General features: G+C 49.6%; 5 protein-coding genes across 5 annotated transcripts, besides 1 other annotated feature; 1 reads left to right on the forward strand and 4 right to left on the reverse strand.

The window, feature by feature from the left end:
• Positions 1-93: 93 nt before the first annotated feature.
• On the reverse strand, positions 94-2,454 carry ACLA_014980 (uncharacterized protein; the record flags this gene model as incomplete). The annotated part of the gene is made up of 2 exons (XM_001274485.1): positions 94-725; positions 780-2,454. 2 exons carry the CDS (start codon positions 2,452-2,454, stop codon positions 94-96), a joined length of 2,307 nt encoding a protein of 768 aa, XP_001274486.1.
• Positions 2,455-3,242: 788 nt separating this feature from the next.
• On the reverse strand, positions 3,243-7,115 carry pkcA (protein kinase c; the record flags this gene model as incomplete). The annotated part of the gene is made up of 9 exons (XM_001274486.1): positions 3,243-3,304; positions 3,366-3,771; positions 3,824-4,025; positions 4,093-4,660; positions 4,728-5,147; positions 5,221-5,616; positions 5,672-6,256; positions 6,327-6,593; positions 6,683-7,115. 9 exons carry the CDS (start codon positions 7,113-7,115, stop codon positions 3,243-3,245), a joined length of 3,339 nt encoding a protein of 1,112 aa, XP_001274487.1.
• A 290-nt stretch (positions 7,116-7,405) lies between these two features.
• Positions 7,406-7,428: a microsatellite.
• Positions 7,429-8,577: 1,149 nt separating this feature from the next.
• Positions 8,578-10,068, reverse strand: ACLA_015000 (putative MFS efflux transporter; the record flags this gene model as incomplete). Its single annotated transcript, XM_001274487.1, has 1 exon — positions 8,578-10,068. One exon carries the CDS (start codon positions 10,066-10,068, stop codon positions 8,578-8,580), a length of 1,491 nt encoding a protein of 496 aa, XP_001274488.1.
• A 671-nt stretch (positions 10,069-10,739) lies between these two features.
• On the forward strand, positions 10,740-11,218 carry ACLA_015010 (putative eukaryotic translation initiation factor eIF1a-like protein; the record flags this gene model as incomplete). The annotated part of the gene is made up of 2 exons (XM_001274488.1): positions 10,740-11,050; positions 11,110-11,218. The coding sequence occupies 2 exons, from the start codon at positions 10,740-10,742 to the stop codon at positions 11,216-11,218; spliced, it is 420 nt and encodes a 139-aa protein (XP_001274489.1).
• Positions 11,219-11,388: 170 nt separating this feature from the next.
• On the reverse strand, positions 11,389-12,941 carry alg3 (dolichyl-P-Man:Man(5)GlcNAc(2)-PP-dolichol alpha-1,3-mannosyltransferase; the record flags this gene model as incomplete). Its single annotated transcript, XM_001274489.1, has 3 exons — positions 11,389-11,976; positions 12,032-12,555; positions 12,635-12,941. The coding sequence occupies 3 exons, from the start codon at positions 12,939-12,941 to the stop codon at positions 11,389-11,391; spliced, it is 1,419 nt and encodes a 472-aa protein (XP_001274490.1).
• Between the last annotated feature and the right edge of the window lie 694 nt (positions 12,942-13,635).

Consider the following 13,635-nt stretch of genomic DNA (forward strand, 5'->3'; position numbering starts at 1 on the left):
CTGCATATTAGGAAATGCGGTGTCATAGATACATAGGGAAGCAGATAGAGAGATGAAAGAGAAACATAAGATACTATCTTCCCATCTTTTGGCTCAAAGATCTCTGTCCAAGTCCAGTTGCGCGTCGGTAGTAGTCGTAATATACCCAGCTGGGCTGTTGCCTGCAAGTCCAACCGTGGTGTGACGGATATGCATCACAGCAATTGCTACTGCAAGTGAGTTCCAGACATCTTGACCATGTTCGCCTAGGTCAAACTGGCACATGAAGTTGCTGTCCGCTTTGCCTCCTTGAGCTTTTGCGGCAGAAGGATCGGAGTTCAGGGTTAGAATAGCGACCACCGGGCCACTGATGACGAATCCTATCAGTACAGGAAAGGTGAGGGACCTTGCAACGGGATGAGTCTTCTTTCTAGTCTGTTTTGCAGGTGCTGCACGGTACTTCACTGTCATGGATGGACTGAGGGTATCCTGAAACCGATCAGCTAGATTCTGAAGGCGACGGTTTGCCTTCATCACAGCGTTGACGGTGCTCTCTTCTGTTTTTCGGGCACATATGGTATGCACGGGTATTGCACCAGCATTAATGCATAGGCCCGCATCATTAAAAGCCCAGCGTATGTATCGCTTGATTGCCCTTTTGATGACGAGCTCTGGCGCAATGCCTAGTAGGCTGCAGTCCCTCACATGGCCACCGAGAGTAAAAAGATCAGAAAGTGATTTGATCGCTGTTCCACTATCAGTGGGCATTCAACGGAGGTGTGTGGCTAAAGTTTACTTACCATAGAACTCTGAGCCTCTGGCTGGAGCGATCGTTGATGCCGCCATTTCTCTTGAGATAGTAAACAGAGAGTCAGGGAGAGTGGAGAAATCATAGTGCCACTGTTTTGGTAGCAAAGGTTCGAAGCCTCTCATGGCAATTCGGTAGAAGAGATCTTTCTCTCCTTGGCTCCAAAGGTCCTTCGGCACATTGACTGCAGTTGCCCAGCGTTTGGCTCTTTCAATTGATAAACTCTCTTTGAGATCTGTTGCCTCGTCTTTCTGGGCTACTAGAGTTTCGGAAGCATGGGCAGGGGAATCTGAAATTCTTTTGGTTATGTCCTCAGTCTTGATTTTCTTTTGAACTGGATCGGACTTGCCCGAGGAACCAAATTTGTCATTGGATTTGCCTGCTAAACCGTTAGGGGGGATCGACTGCGAATCTCGATGAGTGTTAGCGAGCGAGAAGAGAGACTTATTCCTCTCATCCGCAGCCTCAGTGAGGACGGACTTCGCCTCCAATGCCAAATGATGATTCGGTTGCAGGTTGGCGTCGACAGTCTCCCATGGCTTCTTGGTGACTATGGCCGCTTCTGCATCTCCAGACTGAGGATCTGTAAGGGCTGGAGACAATGGCGCTGTTTGGCGCAAATTCGAGTCGGTTTTCTTCTTCTTCTTCGCGGCTCGAGCAGGTGACTCCTTGCTGGGTGTTGGTGAAGACCTTGCTCCAACATCAGGTGCCGCTTTTCTCTTCCTCGGCGTTCGTCTCACAGGAGATCTACCCTTATCGATGGTGGGTGATTTTGGAGAAACATAAGGGTTGGCCCCTTGGCCATCTTTCGCAAGAGTGAAAGTAGGGTCTAGAGTGCGTCTTTTCTTTCTCCCTGTCCCATCCTTGGCCACCCTTGAAATGAACTCGTCGTCGTAATCCGCATCATCGTCCTCCTTGCCAGGGATGTATGTTGGATCAAGCACTCGCTTCTTCTTGGCCGTAATCATGCCATCTCTGAGTAAACCAGGCGACAGGACCTCATCTTCCTCATATGCATCATCATCCTTGCCAGGAACATATGTTGGATCAAGAACCCGTTTCTTCTTCGTAGCGATCAGTCCATCCTTATTTATTCCCAGAAGGATCTGACCCTCTCGATCAGCAAGTGCATCGTCCTGTCCTGGGGTATACGAAGAGTCCGAGGTGCGCCGCTTCTTGAATCGACTGTTCTCGTCTCTGGTTGTTTCTGTTTCTGACGAACCCATGGGTTCTTCATCAAAAATGTCGCCTGAGACGTACATCGGATCCCCAGTCCGTTTCTTTCTTGGTCTGATTCCATCAGAGCCAGTCATCTCGCTGTTGTGTTCGATGGACTCGATTGCTGTGTCTGCGGTCGGTTGAGGGTCCCTCATCTTCACTCCGTTTGAGAGCGAAGCGGATGAAGATATATGGTCGTTGGAATCTGAATTCTCAGAAGTGACAGTCTCGTTCCCATCGAAGTAACTGACAATAGCTACTGGCATGTAAGAGGATAGGGAAGACTCGGAAGAATCAGTGAGGTGAAGGCCATTGTCAGGAAAGAGTGACGGGGAGGCGAGGGCAGCGGGCGTCGGCGCATGATGTCCCTTTTCAACACCACCCATAGCAGACGATAGCACCAAGGACTCGGTACGATCTGAAAGGACAAGCATATTTTGCAGCGCCATGCCTGGTTTCTATCTTTAGTGATCCTGGAGTCGAGTTTTCTTTGTTTGCGCAAGTTGATCAGAGACAAAGAACGCCGAGGACGGAAGATCTCCAAAATAATCCAGTTAGGAAGAAAATGAGAAGGGCTCAGTCTTCGGAGTCCAAACTCTACCACCGTTTACCTTTGTGGTCTGAGGTCAATGGCTGTTTAGATATGGTTGAGTTAAGGTGTAACACAAAGGAATCCTTGATAACACAAGTGAAGCATCCCAGAAAGATGAAACAAAGAAAGATCTGGGTTGGAAGTTTATGCGTATACCTTCGTTTCTCTAGCCATGGAAGTAAATGGCTTCGCTGTAGTTTAGCAAGATTGCCTGCCACTCCATGAACACTGCTGTGCTAGGTTCTTCCCAATTTCAGTCTACAAACAAGTGCACTACCCAGCGGCATCGGTCTGTATACGGACAGACGACGACCTCCGAGACAGGTGATATCGCAGAAAACAGAAGCTGTAATTTTTAAGGATTAAGCGATTAGCCCTAGATATCTTTAAGCGAATTAAGGAAAGACAAGAGACCCCGGGACCAAGCCGTATATTCGATCCGCGCTCATAAAGGCCGTAAAGACATTGGCACCAGCTCTCAAAACTCTCATGGGTATGTTAAGAAAAATCTCCAATGCAAAAACAAAGTGCTCAGGGTGACCGGCGACGGTCAGAAAAATCTGCAAGCAAAGGGCCCCAAAATCAAGTTGGGTGAATGAGCAACGAAGGCAGTGATATGATAATTCTTAATTAATACCGACTGGATTAAGCAAAGTCCGCGGTGTAGGAGAAGCCGCGGAACTCTTCCTGCATGGCCTGAGAAAGGACTAAAGTGAAACACATGACTGTCAGCCTCTAGAAATCCAGCGGGGATGAGCCTTCTCTTACCTGATTGTACGGGCGTAAGGACTGGAGTTACACTGGTGAACTCTTGGTCGAAATTGCTCGTGTCCGTGGGGCTGGTAATTGTTGGCATGAAGGGCGGAGGAACACGCTTGTGGTAAATATCGTCCCAGTTGACGTTCCTGAAGAAGGCATGGGACATGATCTCCTGGGCATCTGTGGGGCCGGATCCCAGTCTCAGCTCAGGCTCACGGGTAAGCAACTTCTGGAGGATGGAGACGGAATCTCGAGGCATGTGGATGGGATATAGAGGCTCATCTGCAAGGATGGCGTCGTAGATTTCGTCTTCGTCTTCGCCGCGGAATGGAGACTGCTGCAGAAGCATTTGATAGATGAGGACACCGAACGCCCACCAGTCGACAGCTCGACCATATTTCTTGTCCAGCAGAATCTGTGGTGACTGTCAGTAAGGGAGACCGAGTGATTCAAGAGAAGATACTCACCTCAGGGGCCATGAACTCTGGAGTTCCGCAGAATGTGCTAGTGGTGCAGCCATACCACATATTCTCTTTGCACAGACCGTAATCACCGATCTTGATGTGACCATCAAGGGTCAGGAGGATATTGTCCAACTTCAAATCACGGTAAATGACACCATTCTCATGGAAGTACTTAAGAGCCAACAAGACTTCAGCAGCATAGAATCTATACATTACTCGTTAGACTGTTCTCATGGGTCTCGAATTTCAGAGGAACATGTGGGGCAACTTACTGTGCTCTCTTCAGACCGAACTGGCCACGTTGGATATGAAGCATCAGATCACCACCACTGATGTATTCCATCACGAAGTAGACACGAGTTTCTGTTTGGAAACATGCGTGAAGGTTGAGCAGGAATGGGTGACGCTCCTTGTTGGCAATCAAGAAGACACGCTTCTCGGATTTAGTGCTCTCCACTTCATCGTTCTCAATGATAAACTCTTTCTTCAACACCTTGATAGCATACAGCTTCTTGGTGTTCTTTGTTTCGGCCAGCATGACCTTTCCGAAGTTACCCTTACCGAGGACAGACAGAAAGTTGAAATGATCCAATCCGATTCTGGCCTTGGGCTGTTGGGGGACTTCCTCCTTCACAGCAACTTGCTGTTGCATCGGCGGAGCCGGCTGCTGATGCGGATGTTGCTGTTGTTGCGGCTGCTGTTGCGGAGGCATGCCATAGGGCGTGGTCGCACCCATCTTCTGCATTGCCTGAGGGGGCATGGCTTGCTGGTAAGATGCGTACGCAGCAGGGTCATAGTGAGCGTGGGATGGAGGTGGTGGCTGTACTGGACGACTCGCATCTATTTAGAGAGGTAAGTTATGGCTTCAATGCATGAATGGACGAGAATAATGCTTGCTCGCACATACCTGGAGCTTGCGGTGGTGTCCGCAGCCCTGTTGCGGCGGCGGCGGCAGCGGCAGCAGTGCTCTGGGACGAGGAAGTTCGCGGAGGCAACTGTTGACGCTGTGCTGCTGTGGGAGACTGCGGAGGAATATAGGAGTTCGTCGCCGCGCTGATGGCTTCCGCAGAAGGTTGTCTTTGGGGTGCACCGTAGGGACCTTCAGCCGGCTTTTGTGGGTAGCCGAGAGCAGCATGATCTTGAGGTGCCTGGGGAGGACCGCTCGGCCGAAGTGTGCGTCCACTCAGGCCGGAGCTAACAGAAGCGGATTTATTGTGATTCTTTGTCCGGATAAGAGTTTCCAAGATTTGGTTGGCTGCTTCCATAGACATGCCACAGAAGTCAGGAACCAAGTGCGTACATTGCGCGTGACATGTGAGGTCACATTCTGAAGAAAAAGAACGATTTAGTCAGTCAAGTGCTACCAACCGAGAGGGTCCATGGTCATGGAAGAGACATACCGGTACAGCGCTTCGCATTTTTACGTCCAAAGGGAAGTAAATATCCGCAGTGACAGCACCAATTGGCTGAGATGTTGGAGAAGCCCTCGAAGCGATGTGGGATGCGGTGGTTGATCTTTTCCTCGTCGGGGTCCGTTTCGTAGTTCGCTTTGCTGATACACTTGGTGACAACCTTGGGATAGCACTTCTTGTGACAAGTATATTTGCAGTCAGCACACTGCATGCCAGCAGCATACTTCAAAAAGTCGCCGCACAGAGCGCAGCGCATGATGTTGTAAAACTGCTGAGTAACAAACTTGTGTCCCTGTTTCTCGTGAACTTCCTCTTTCTTCTGTCGAACGGCGCCCTGACGATTGAGACCAATATCGAATGGTCGTCGGTCCTTCAATTGCTTGGCTATAGAGCCTGTCAGTAATCGCGGCAGGAGAAAGAGGAAATTGCGAAGACCAACCAAAGCTTAGACTCAGGTGAATACGACCAACTGGCTCCAGCGCGAACCAAGTGTCAATTATGACTGGACCAGCTGATGGGCCACCTTGAGCGCCACCTCCATATCCTTGGCTTGGGCCGCCTGGGTGGCCGCCGGAACTTGGCCGGTTACCAGAACCCATCGATCCTGGAGTGTCTTGTCGACCGTGATGAGCGCCTCCATGGTCCATCTTGTCCGCAGAAACCCATCCCGATGCATTGAACTCTGTCTCGATTTTCTTGCGACGCATTTCTTCGGCGATATCAGATATGCGCACCCAGAGCATACCGATAGGTGTGGGCCGATCCCCCGACTTGTCGTATACGGTAAGCTCGATCTCGTTCGCTTTGTCAATATCGATGTTGAAACCCTCGTCCTGCCACTTGTCGGTTCTAGTAGCTTTCGTTCTGGCTTTGATTGCATCTTCGACTTTCACCACAATAAATGTCTCGGGACCTCTGGAGAACCGCGAGCTCGCAGCATGGTCTACATCCCTAACGGCATGAATGCGTAGGGTCAAGAGACCGGTTAGTGGCTTGCGCATGTTTGGTGCGCTCAGACTGTCATCTGCCCGGGATAAAGTCAGCTATTGAGAATTTCCGGTGGCCGAGTGAACAGCAGCGGTTTTGCGACATACCATCGGGTGTGTCAGTGGACTCGATATCGACATGCAGATCCTCATATCGCTTGAGGGCCTGCTTCAGCAACTGAATCTTTTGGTTACTCTCGATTCGCCGTCCCTCCGCATCCATCCGACTCTTTCGATCACCCTCGTCTTGATACAGGCGAACCATCTTCTCGATACCGGCCTTGTATTGTTTCTCGACACTCAATTTGAATTCCAGCTGGGACAGCATGAGCTGAATCTTAGGTCCGAGATAAGGCGTGTCGTACTTGATAAGATCTACATGCGAAAGCAACACCATCAGTCAGACATCATACCGTACGATGCGTCACCTAGAGATCACACCGAACTAGCGCAGCAGAACCTACCAAGCTTTGTGTAGTTCGGCCGAGCCTTCGGGATCGGAGCGAAAGGACGAGGATCCGCAAAGGGCGCTCCGGACGGCATAGAGCCTGCACCTCCTTGTGGATACGCCCCCGAACCCTCGCCATACTCGGCCTGATCGTTGTAACCGGGCGCGTAGTCTTTCGGGGGCGGAGCCGGGCCAGACGCGTCCGGCGCAGGAGGTAGACGCTTGTCTGTCGGAGAGGCCCCGTCGTGCTTCATCTGTCGCAGCTGCAGCTCCCGCATCTTCTCCTCCAGGTAGGCGATGTTCTTGCGGCCATCGCGGATGTTCGCATCGACTCTCTGTTGTACGAGCGGGTTGTCGGTCGACTGCCGCATGTTCGACGCGGCCGTGATGAGAGCCTTCTCCCGCTCGATCTTGCGGTAGACCGAGGCAATGAGATCGTCCCCGTCCATGGTGACAGAGTGGTCCGAAGACAAGAGAACCGGTATAATCTCAAGTGACTTCAAAACCTAATATACCATGGAGAGAAATATTAGTATCAAGTTGGGAAATAGAGTCAAGATGGATGAAGCGAAGATGAATTAGGCGGACGGTGGGCAGGTGAACCGTTCGCGGGGTTGCTTGTTGACAGTTGCAAGGAGGGAGGGGAGGGGGGGCGCCGTTGTTGATTGATCGTAACGAGACAGACAGTACTCAGTTAATAGTTTCATTACCTTACCTATAACACAAAGGATAGGAAGAGGTCGGTCAGTCAGTCAGTCAGTCGGGAATTGTGAACAACGCCCAGGTCTGATGACGAAATCTCTTCTTACCCCCCTACCAGACGGGAATAACCTTTGTGATGGGGGGAGAAAGAAAGAAAAAAGGATTATCCAGATAATTATTATCTAGTTAGGAGGCGAGAAGTGAGTTTCAGAGTGGGCTGTGCTTGACGGAATCCCTGGCCAGACTCGGAGTTGCGGTTGGTTGACCGCCCGCCGCAGAATAGTACTAATGACTGACTGTGAATTACGGAGATTTATATATCAGTCAATGGGATGGCAAGGATAACAGGAATCGTGATTAAGATGAAGTGCTGGTTGAGAGTCTACAGCCTCTTACCAGGTTGCACGCGCGCGTTTATCATGGAGAAGAGAGGATTTACTTCCACATATCTGTTACTATGATCGATATTTTACCCAGACGATGAAAGATTAATGTCATTGGTTCCTACTACTACGACTACGCTCTTCTGATTACGATAAGTACCTCATGCTTCTATGGTGAACGTTCAGCTAGACGATATGACTTGAGCATCGGACTTAGTAACATAGACAACCAAATCTCGAACAACCATCAGAGCTTTTATACCTATACTCTATGCGACACAGGATGCGCCAATCGCAGTGTACATTCCATCATCTTGAGAACTCAATACAGTAATTATGTTCGAACAAAGTGGCGCAGCGGGACAGGGCGCATACTTGGCTATGCTCTCAGAGGATCGGAATCGACCCAGAGAGAGAGATAGAGAATGGCGTACACCAGCCTCAAGGTAGATACCTGAAGGGAGAGAACAGATCCAGGCGCCAGAATATGGGAGTAGCCGCGATATACACTGATCATTGGCCCACAAGAATGCCTCTCATGGACAACACAATGCTTGACTAGCATTCCCAGGTCCTTCACGTGATGATCGCATCCCTCAAGGAAAAGATATGACAGACAGATGCTCATGATGTTTGGAAATATTTTGCTTTCAGGCCACCGAAGACTTGGGAGTATTGTCCTGGTCTGAACAGATAGTCCTTCTTGAAGTTCAGCAAAGCTTTGGATCTTGACAATCCCTTGAAATAACGAACTTGGTCTTCTGGGAGATTCTCCTTCGCGTAAGCATTGTCAATCCAATAGGTTCTTGTGGTGATGCACACAACCTTACTCAGACCTCTTAGAGATCTTAGGCAGTGCAACCCAGCCCACAAGCATCAGGCCGTACAACCCAATACAGATTGGGTGAAGAACATACGTCCCCACACTCTGCGCCAGTAATCCAGTGAAGAATGGAGAAACGGCACCTCCGCTGCTTCCCATTGCAGAGATAAAACTCAAGCTAGATATCTGGATATTTCTGGGAAGCAGCTTGCTGAAGACTGCCATAGCACAAGGACAGACAGGGCCGAGCAGTAGACCCACGATGGCTACCGAAACGGCATCTCCGATCACATTGGGAATGAGCCAGGTCATGAGCTGGAATGCAGCAGAGCCCACAACAAGCACAACAACAGCGAGCTTCTCGCCGACTTTGTATGTAGGATGCGACAGCAGAAATCGCCCGAGGGTGATGCCAGCCCAAAAGCCAGCACTTACATAACCAACCTGGGAAGGGTTTCCGTTGCGATAGCTAATGAGGAACGATACAACCCAGCCAGAGATGGAAACCTCTGCACCCTGATATGCGAAAATGAACAGCGCCCCAAGCAGCGTTGTTTTGTTCTTCACAGTCTGTTTCAACAGTTGCTCCCTGTTTGGCGCAGCATGACCATGTTCCTGTTGGGATACAGTTTGCTGAAGAGCTGTCAAGAGCTGAACCGGCAAGTCTTTCTCGTAGTTTCTAAAGGCCCACATTCCAAAAGCTAGGTTGACGAGCGAAAAGGCCAAGTTGATAGAGTAATAGAAGGACCAACGAACTCCGCCGGATACCATAGCTGTCGCTATCAGAGGTCCCATGGTTCCCCCAATACCATAACTTCCATGTAAGCCACCCAGAGCAGCTGTGCTATTGGCAAGGTTGGCACAAAATACATTGTTCAGAGCAAGGCTCAGTGCCATGCCGAACCCCAGTAGGAAAAAACTAGCCACGACGGCTGGGAACGGAGGCTTGCAAAGGATGATCACATACCCCGCTGCCAATATACCCATGGATAACGCATAAGACTTGGAGCGGCCCAACTTAGTCTCGAGCAACTGGGTGAAAGGAGCAGCGAGAATGAATCCTAACGCATTTGTCACGAAAATCAAGGACATGACGGCGTAACCGATGTTGTAATCCTTCTCGATGTATGGAATGAGAGCACCGGGGCCACTGTCATTCAAACCATTTGCCATGTTCATCAAACAGGCACTCAAGAGACGCCATTTCGTGACTGATGATGTTGCAGGGTTGGGAAGAGGATCGATGGCGCCGTCTTCTGCAGGTGAGCCTGGATGGCTTTCTAACACACTGGGCGTAACAGTATTTATTGGCGTATGGGCGCCTGTGTTCGCTCCTGAGGGGCCGGACTGTCGGTTATCGCGCATATGATTTAGCTCATATTCAGAGGGAGCACGAGCGATGCCTTGTCCGTCTTTGCGCACGGCAGCTGCGGGGTTGGCGATCGGTGAGGTGCTCTCAAATCGCACCACAGCTCCAAACGCTGAAGTGGCCATGATGAAATTTGATTCAAACTTCAGCTATACTGAAGAGAGAAGAGAATCAACTGTGGATGCGGACACAAACGCTGTTCACTACAGATGAAGATAGTGCTTTGGGAAAAGGGCTCTGGAAAGTGCTTCAAGACATTGTGAAGGTACGGTCTCTCCATTAATAATCCAGTTTGGAAAATGGGTTCCGATAGCGAGCAGCTGACTCGAGACGAAGTAACCTACCTAGTAGTAGTGAGGGTGTAGTGTGCGTTGTGCAGTTGATTTCAGGGCCAAGAACGCGACAAAGAGCCATTCGGCGTTTTGTCAACTGGCCATCAATGCCCAGTCATGACGATTTGCTGCTGGATATGTGCGGACGCTGACACAGATGTAAGAAGTGACTTATACATGACTCTGAAATTGTTACAATGGAGCTGTGGGTAGTGAGAATCGGGAATCCGTATTTATCTAGAATTCTAGATGATGGGGAAAGGAGAGATGAAGCTCCACTAAGGTTCTCCGTACTTCTTGCCATCCCCGCCACGTGAAGTTTTTTTTTCGCTTCTTCTTCCCACCTCACTATTTTTGACAGTTGCAACAACGTGCTTGTCCATTGGATTAAACTGTCATATCAATACTTTATTGAAAATTGTTGAGACAGAGAGGCATTGTTGACGTTTATTCTCTTATAAGCCATGGGACCGCCAAGGAGAAAGGTGCTTGCTACAGCTGAAGAGACTCTATTTCCACCTGATGAGCTTGCTGAAGGGCAAGAAATTGCTCGAGTTATCAAGGCGACTGGGAACAATGTCTATTTAATAGAACTCTCTTCAAAGAAGACCATGTTGGTAGAATTACCCGCCCGATTCAGATCCACAATCTGGATGAAGCGGCGTTCATATGTTGTGGTGGACATGAACGCCCTGGAAGGCAGAGACAACAAGCTCGGTGGTGAGATTATCAATATCGTCAGGGATGAGAAGGCCTGGCGCAAGGCTCCTTTTTGGTCAGTTTAGTAATTATATGAAGGCGAGACCTCCCGTATGTATACTGACGGTATTTAAGGCCCAAGGAGTTTGTCAAGCAACCAGTCGCAGTGGTATCATCTGATGATGAAGAGGAAGAAGAGTCCAATGTTGGAAAGATGCCGTCCTCGGATGAGTCTGATGCATGATTGAATCCTCTAATCGCCATCTCCAAGGCTTTTGAGCCTATCGAGCCATTGCCGTAGTCTCGAGCAGGAGACGGGCTTTTTCTTTTTTTTTTCTTCTAGGTCTTTGGGTTGATGGCGGTTCGTAAATCTGCGCAGAACCTGATGTGCAACGGAAGATCGGAAGTGCAATGCTATTGCACATGTTCTTTTGGGCTATTTTCCGGAATTTGGCGCCCATTTGCGTTCCAAAGGATCCCGATGACTTGGACAGCAAGCGAAAGAATAACAACCAAGGAGCTCCCATTTGTGCTTGGATATATGTTCCAGGCCCACTCTTGCGCCATACATACCGCGTACACGACGATAGGGTGGAATCCTGTCTGCCAGAGAAGAAAGGGTGTCGCCCAGGCCAGATAAGCAAAGAACTGATAGTGCAGCGATCTTGCGCACAGGAGACCAATTGCAAGAGATGATAGCATCGTTCTCATGATGAAAGTTCGGGATAAGGAGACGGTGCGATAGCGTCTTTGAAGCAATTGCTGCACGAAGCTTGGCAACTTAGATCCGGACGGCTTCAGCCATACTCTGGTCGCAAACAGTCCCAAAAGGGCAATGTGTAGTGCCAATAGAGCTAGAGAGAATTTTCTAGATAGGAATAATTCTTCGCCGACGAATCTCCAATTGACTGTCCACTTGAACATGAACTGCCTGGTTAATTCAAAAGATCGCGCAATGTATCCAGCCGTATTATGGGACAGAAAGGGGATTCCCAATAGGATCTGTTACTCCGATCAGCTTAAGCGCACTCAACAACGTAGGAGTAAAGAAGAATACCTGAATGAGTACCGCCAGCGCCCCGAGTTGTATACTCGGTTGAAGCGATAAGCTAAGCACCAACACTACTGCGATTGCAGGCGCAAGAAGCAGGAGAGTCATCTTGATCGCGACACCAGTTGACCAGACGACGACACCCGCCGTCCACTTCTTTTTCTGGAACAAGAAAATAGCAATCCACATGGCGAGAGCCGCAAAGCCATCGTTGAAAAGGCGTAGCACGAAAATACTATGGAGCCTCTTGGACAGCACGAGCGGCAGAAGCAGGAATGGCGGTGCGCCAGCCTGTCTATAACAAGACATTACGACGGCCAGCGTAGCGAGGTATGGAATGGCAAACAAGATTTGCGCAAGCAGGATGTCCCGCCCTTCATCCGTGAGGTAGTAGAGGATGCTATAGATGTAGACGTGTGCGGCCGGATACACCAGTGGTCCGGTGGACCCTTTGATCAAGGTGTAGTCACGCTCGCCCGAAAGATATAGAGAGACCTGTTGCATGTAGGTCGTCCAATCAATTTCAGTATCTGTTTTGAAAAGCTTCGTGTTAGCTCCGTGTCAATGTTGACGTCGCAAGAAGTACAATGCTCGGTGTTTATGGCTCACATGGGACCCTCCAGATGATGAGCGCGCAAAGGACCGCATCCCCCAAAATGAGAAGAGGAGCAATCCATCTTGTATGTCTGGGATTCATACAGAGATCTCCCAGTAAGTGCTTCAACTCCATGTTGTCGATGGTGTTAAGGTCCCAAAGAGCTGGCTTCCAAGCATGTGGCTTGAGGCCAAGAGAACCAATGGTATTCGTCCTTTTCCGGCTTAGCTCCAGTCCGGGATGGAGGAGAAGACTCAAAGTCTCACAGAGAATGATCAATGCGGTAATAATTGTTGCGATACAAAAGTCATTCAACTCCATTGTGACGTTGTTCATTTGATATAGTACTGTGACAGGATAACGGAGGGTAAAGTGCTAATATCTACACTATCTGTACATGGGTATAGCAGGCATTGGGCCTTTTTCATGAGTAGAGAAGTCAAAGAAGACTGCAACATATGCCAGAATTGTTGCTTTTCAAGGAGTATCCGTCCTGATCCCTTATTAGAAAGGAGAATTTTGTTGCAACCCCCTGTGATTTATTGACTCCCTTGGCTTGGAGCGTTTGCCGGTCCAACCCTAGCAGTCTGGTGCTTGTGTTCCCCATCCTGCGACGAAAATCCCAACAATTGACCCAAGACACCCCGGGGTTTTGGGACCGGGCATTCTCGTCCTGGATTCGCAAGCCTCTCTGCTTCTTCTTCTAACTGTAAAAATGTCGACACCTCATCCGTAGCCTGGGGCATTGTGGGATAGACCGAAGTACCCTCTTGCTCCGTCTGATCTGTCTCCTTCCTGCGCCTTCTCCGAACTCTCGGAACTTGCTGTCCATCGGCGGTCATCATCATATCAGAGTCGGCGAATGTGCGACGCGGAGCGGGACACGGAAAGACATGCGGTATGCCAACGACAAAAAGCGATGCCATGAGAGTCCCTGCAAAGAGCGACATGGTCGACCGCGACCGGGGATGTAAATGAGGCGGCATTGTGATGTTTAGAACAGAATGGAATCGAT

This window comes from Aspergillus clavatus, genomic scaffold, assembly GCF_000002715.2.
Source record: "Aspergillus clavatus NRRL 1 1099423829795 genomic scaffold, whole genome shotgun sequence".
In the NCBI taxonomy this organism is placed as follows: Eukaryota; Fungi; Ascomycota; class Eurotiomycetes; order Eurotiales; family Aspergillaceae; genus Aspergillus; species Aspergillus clavatus.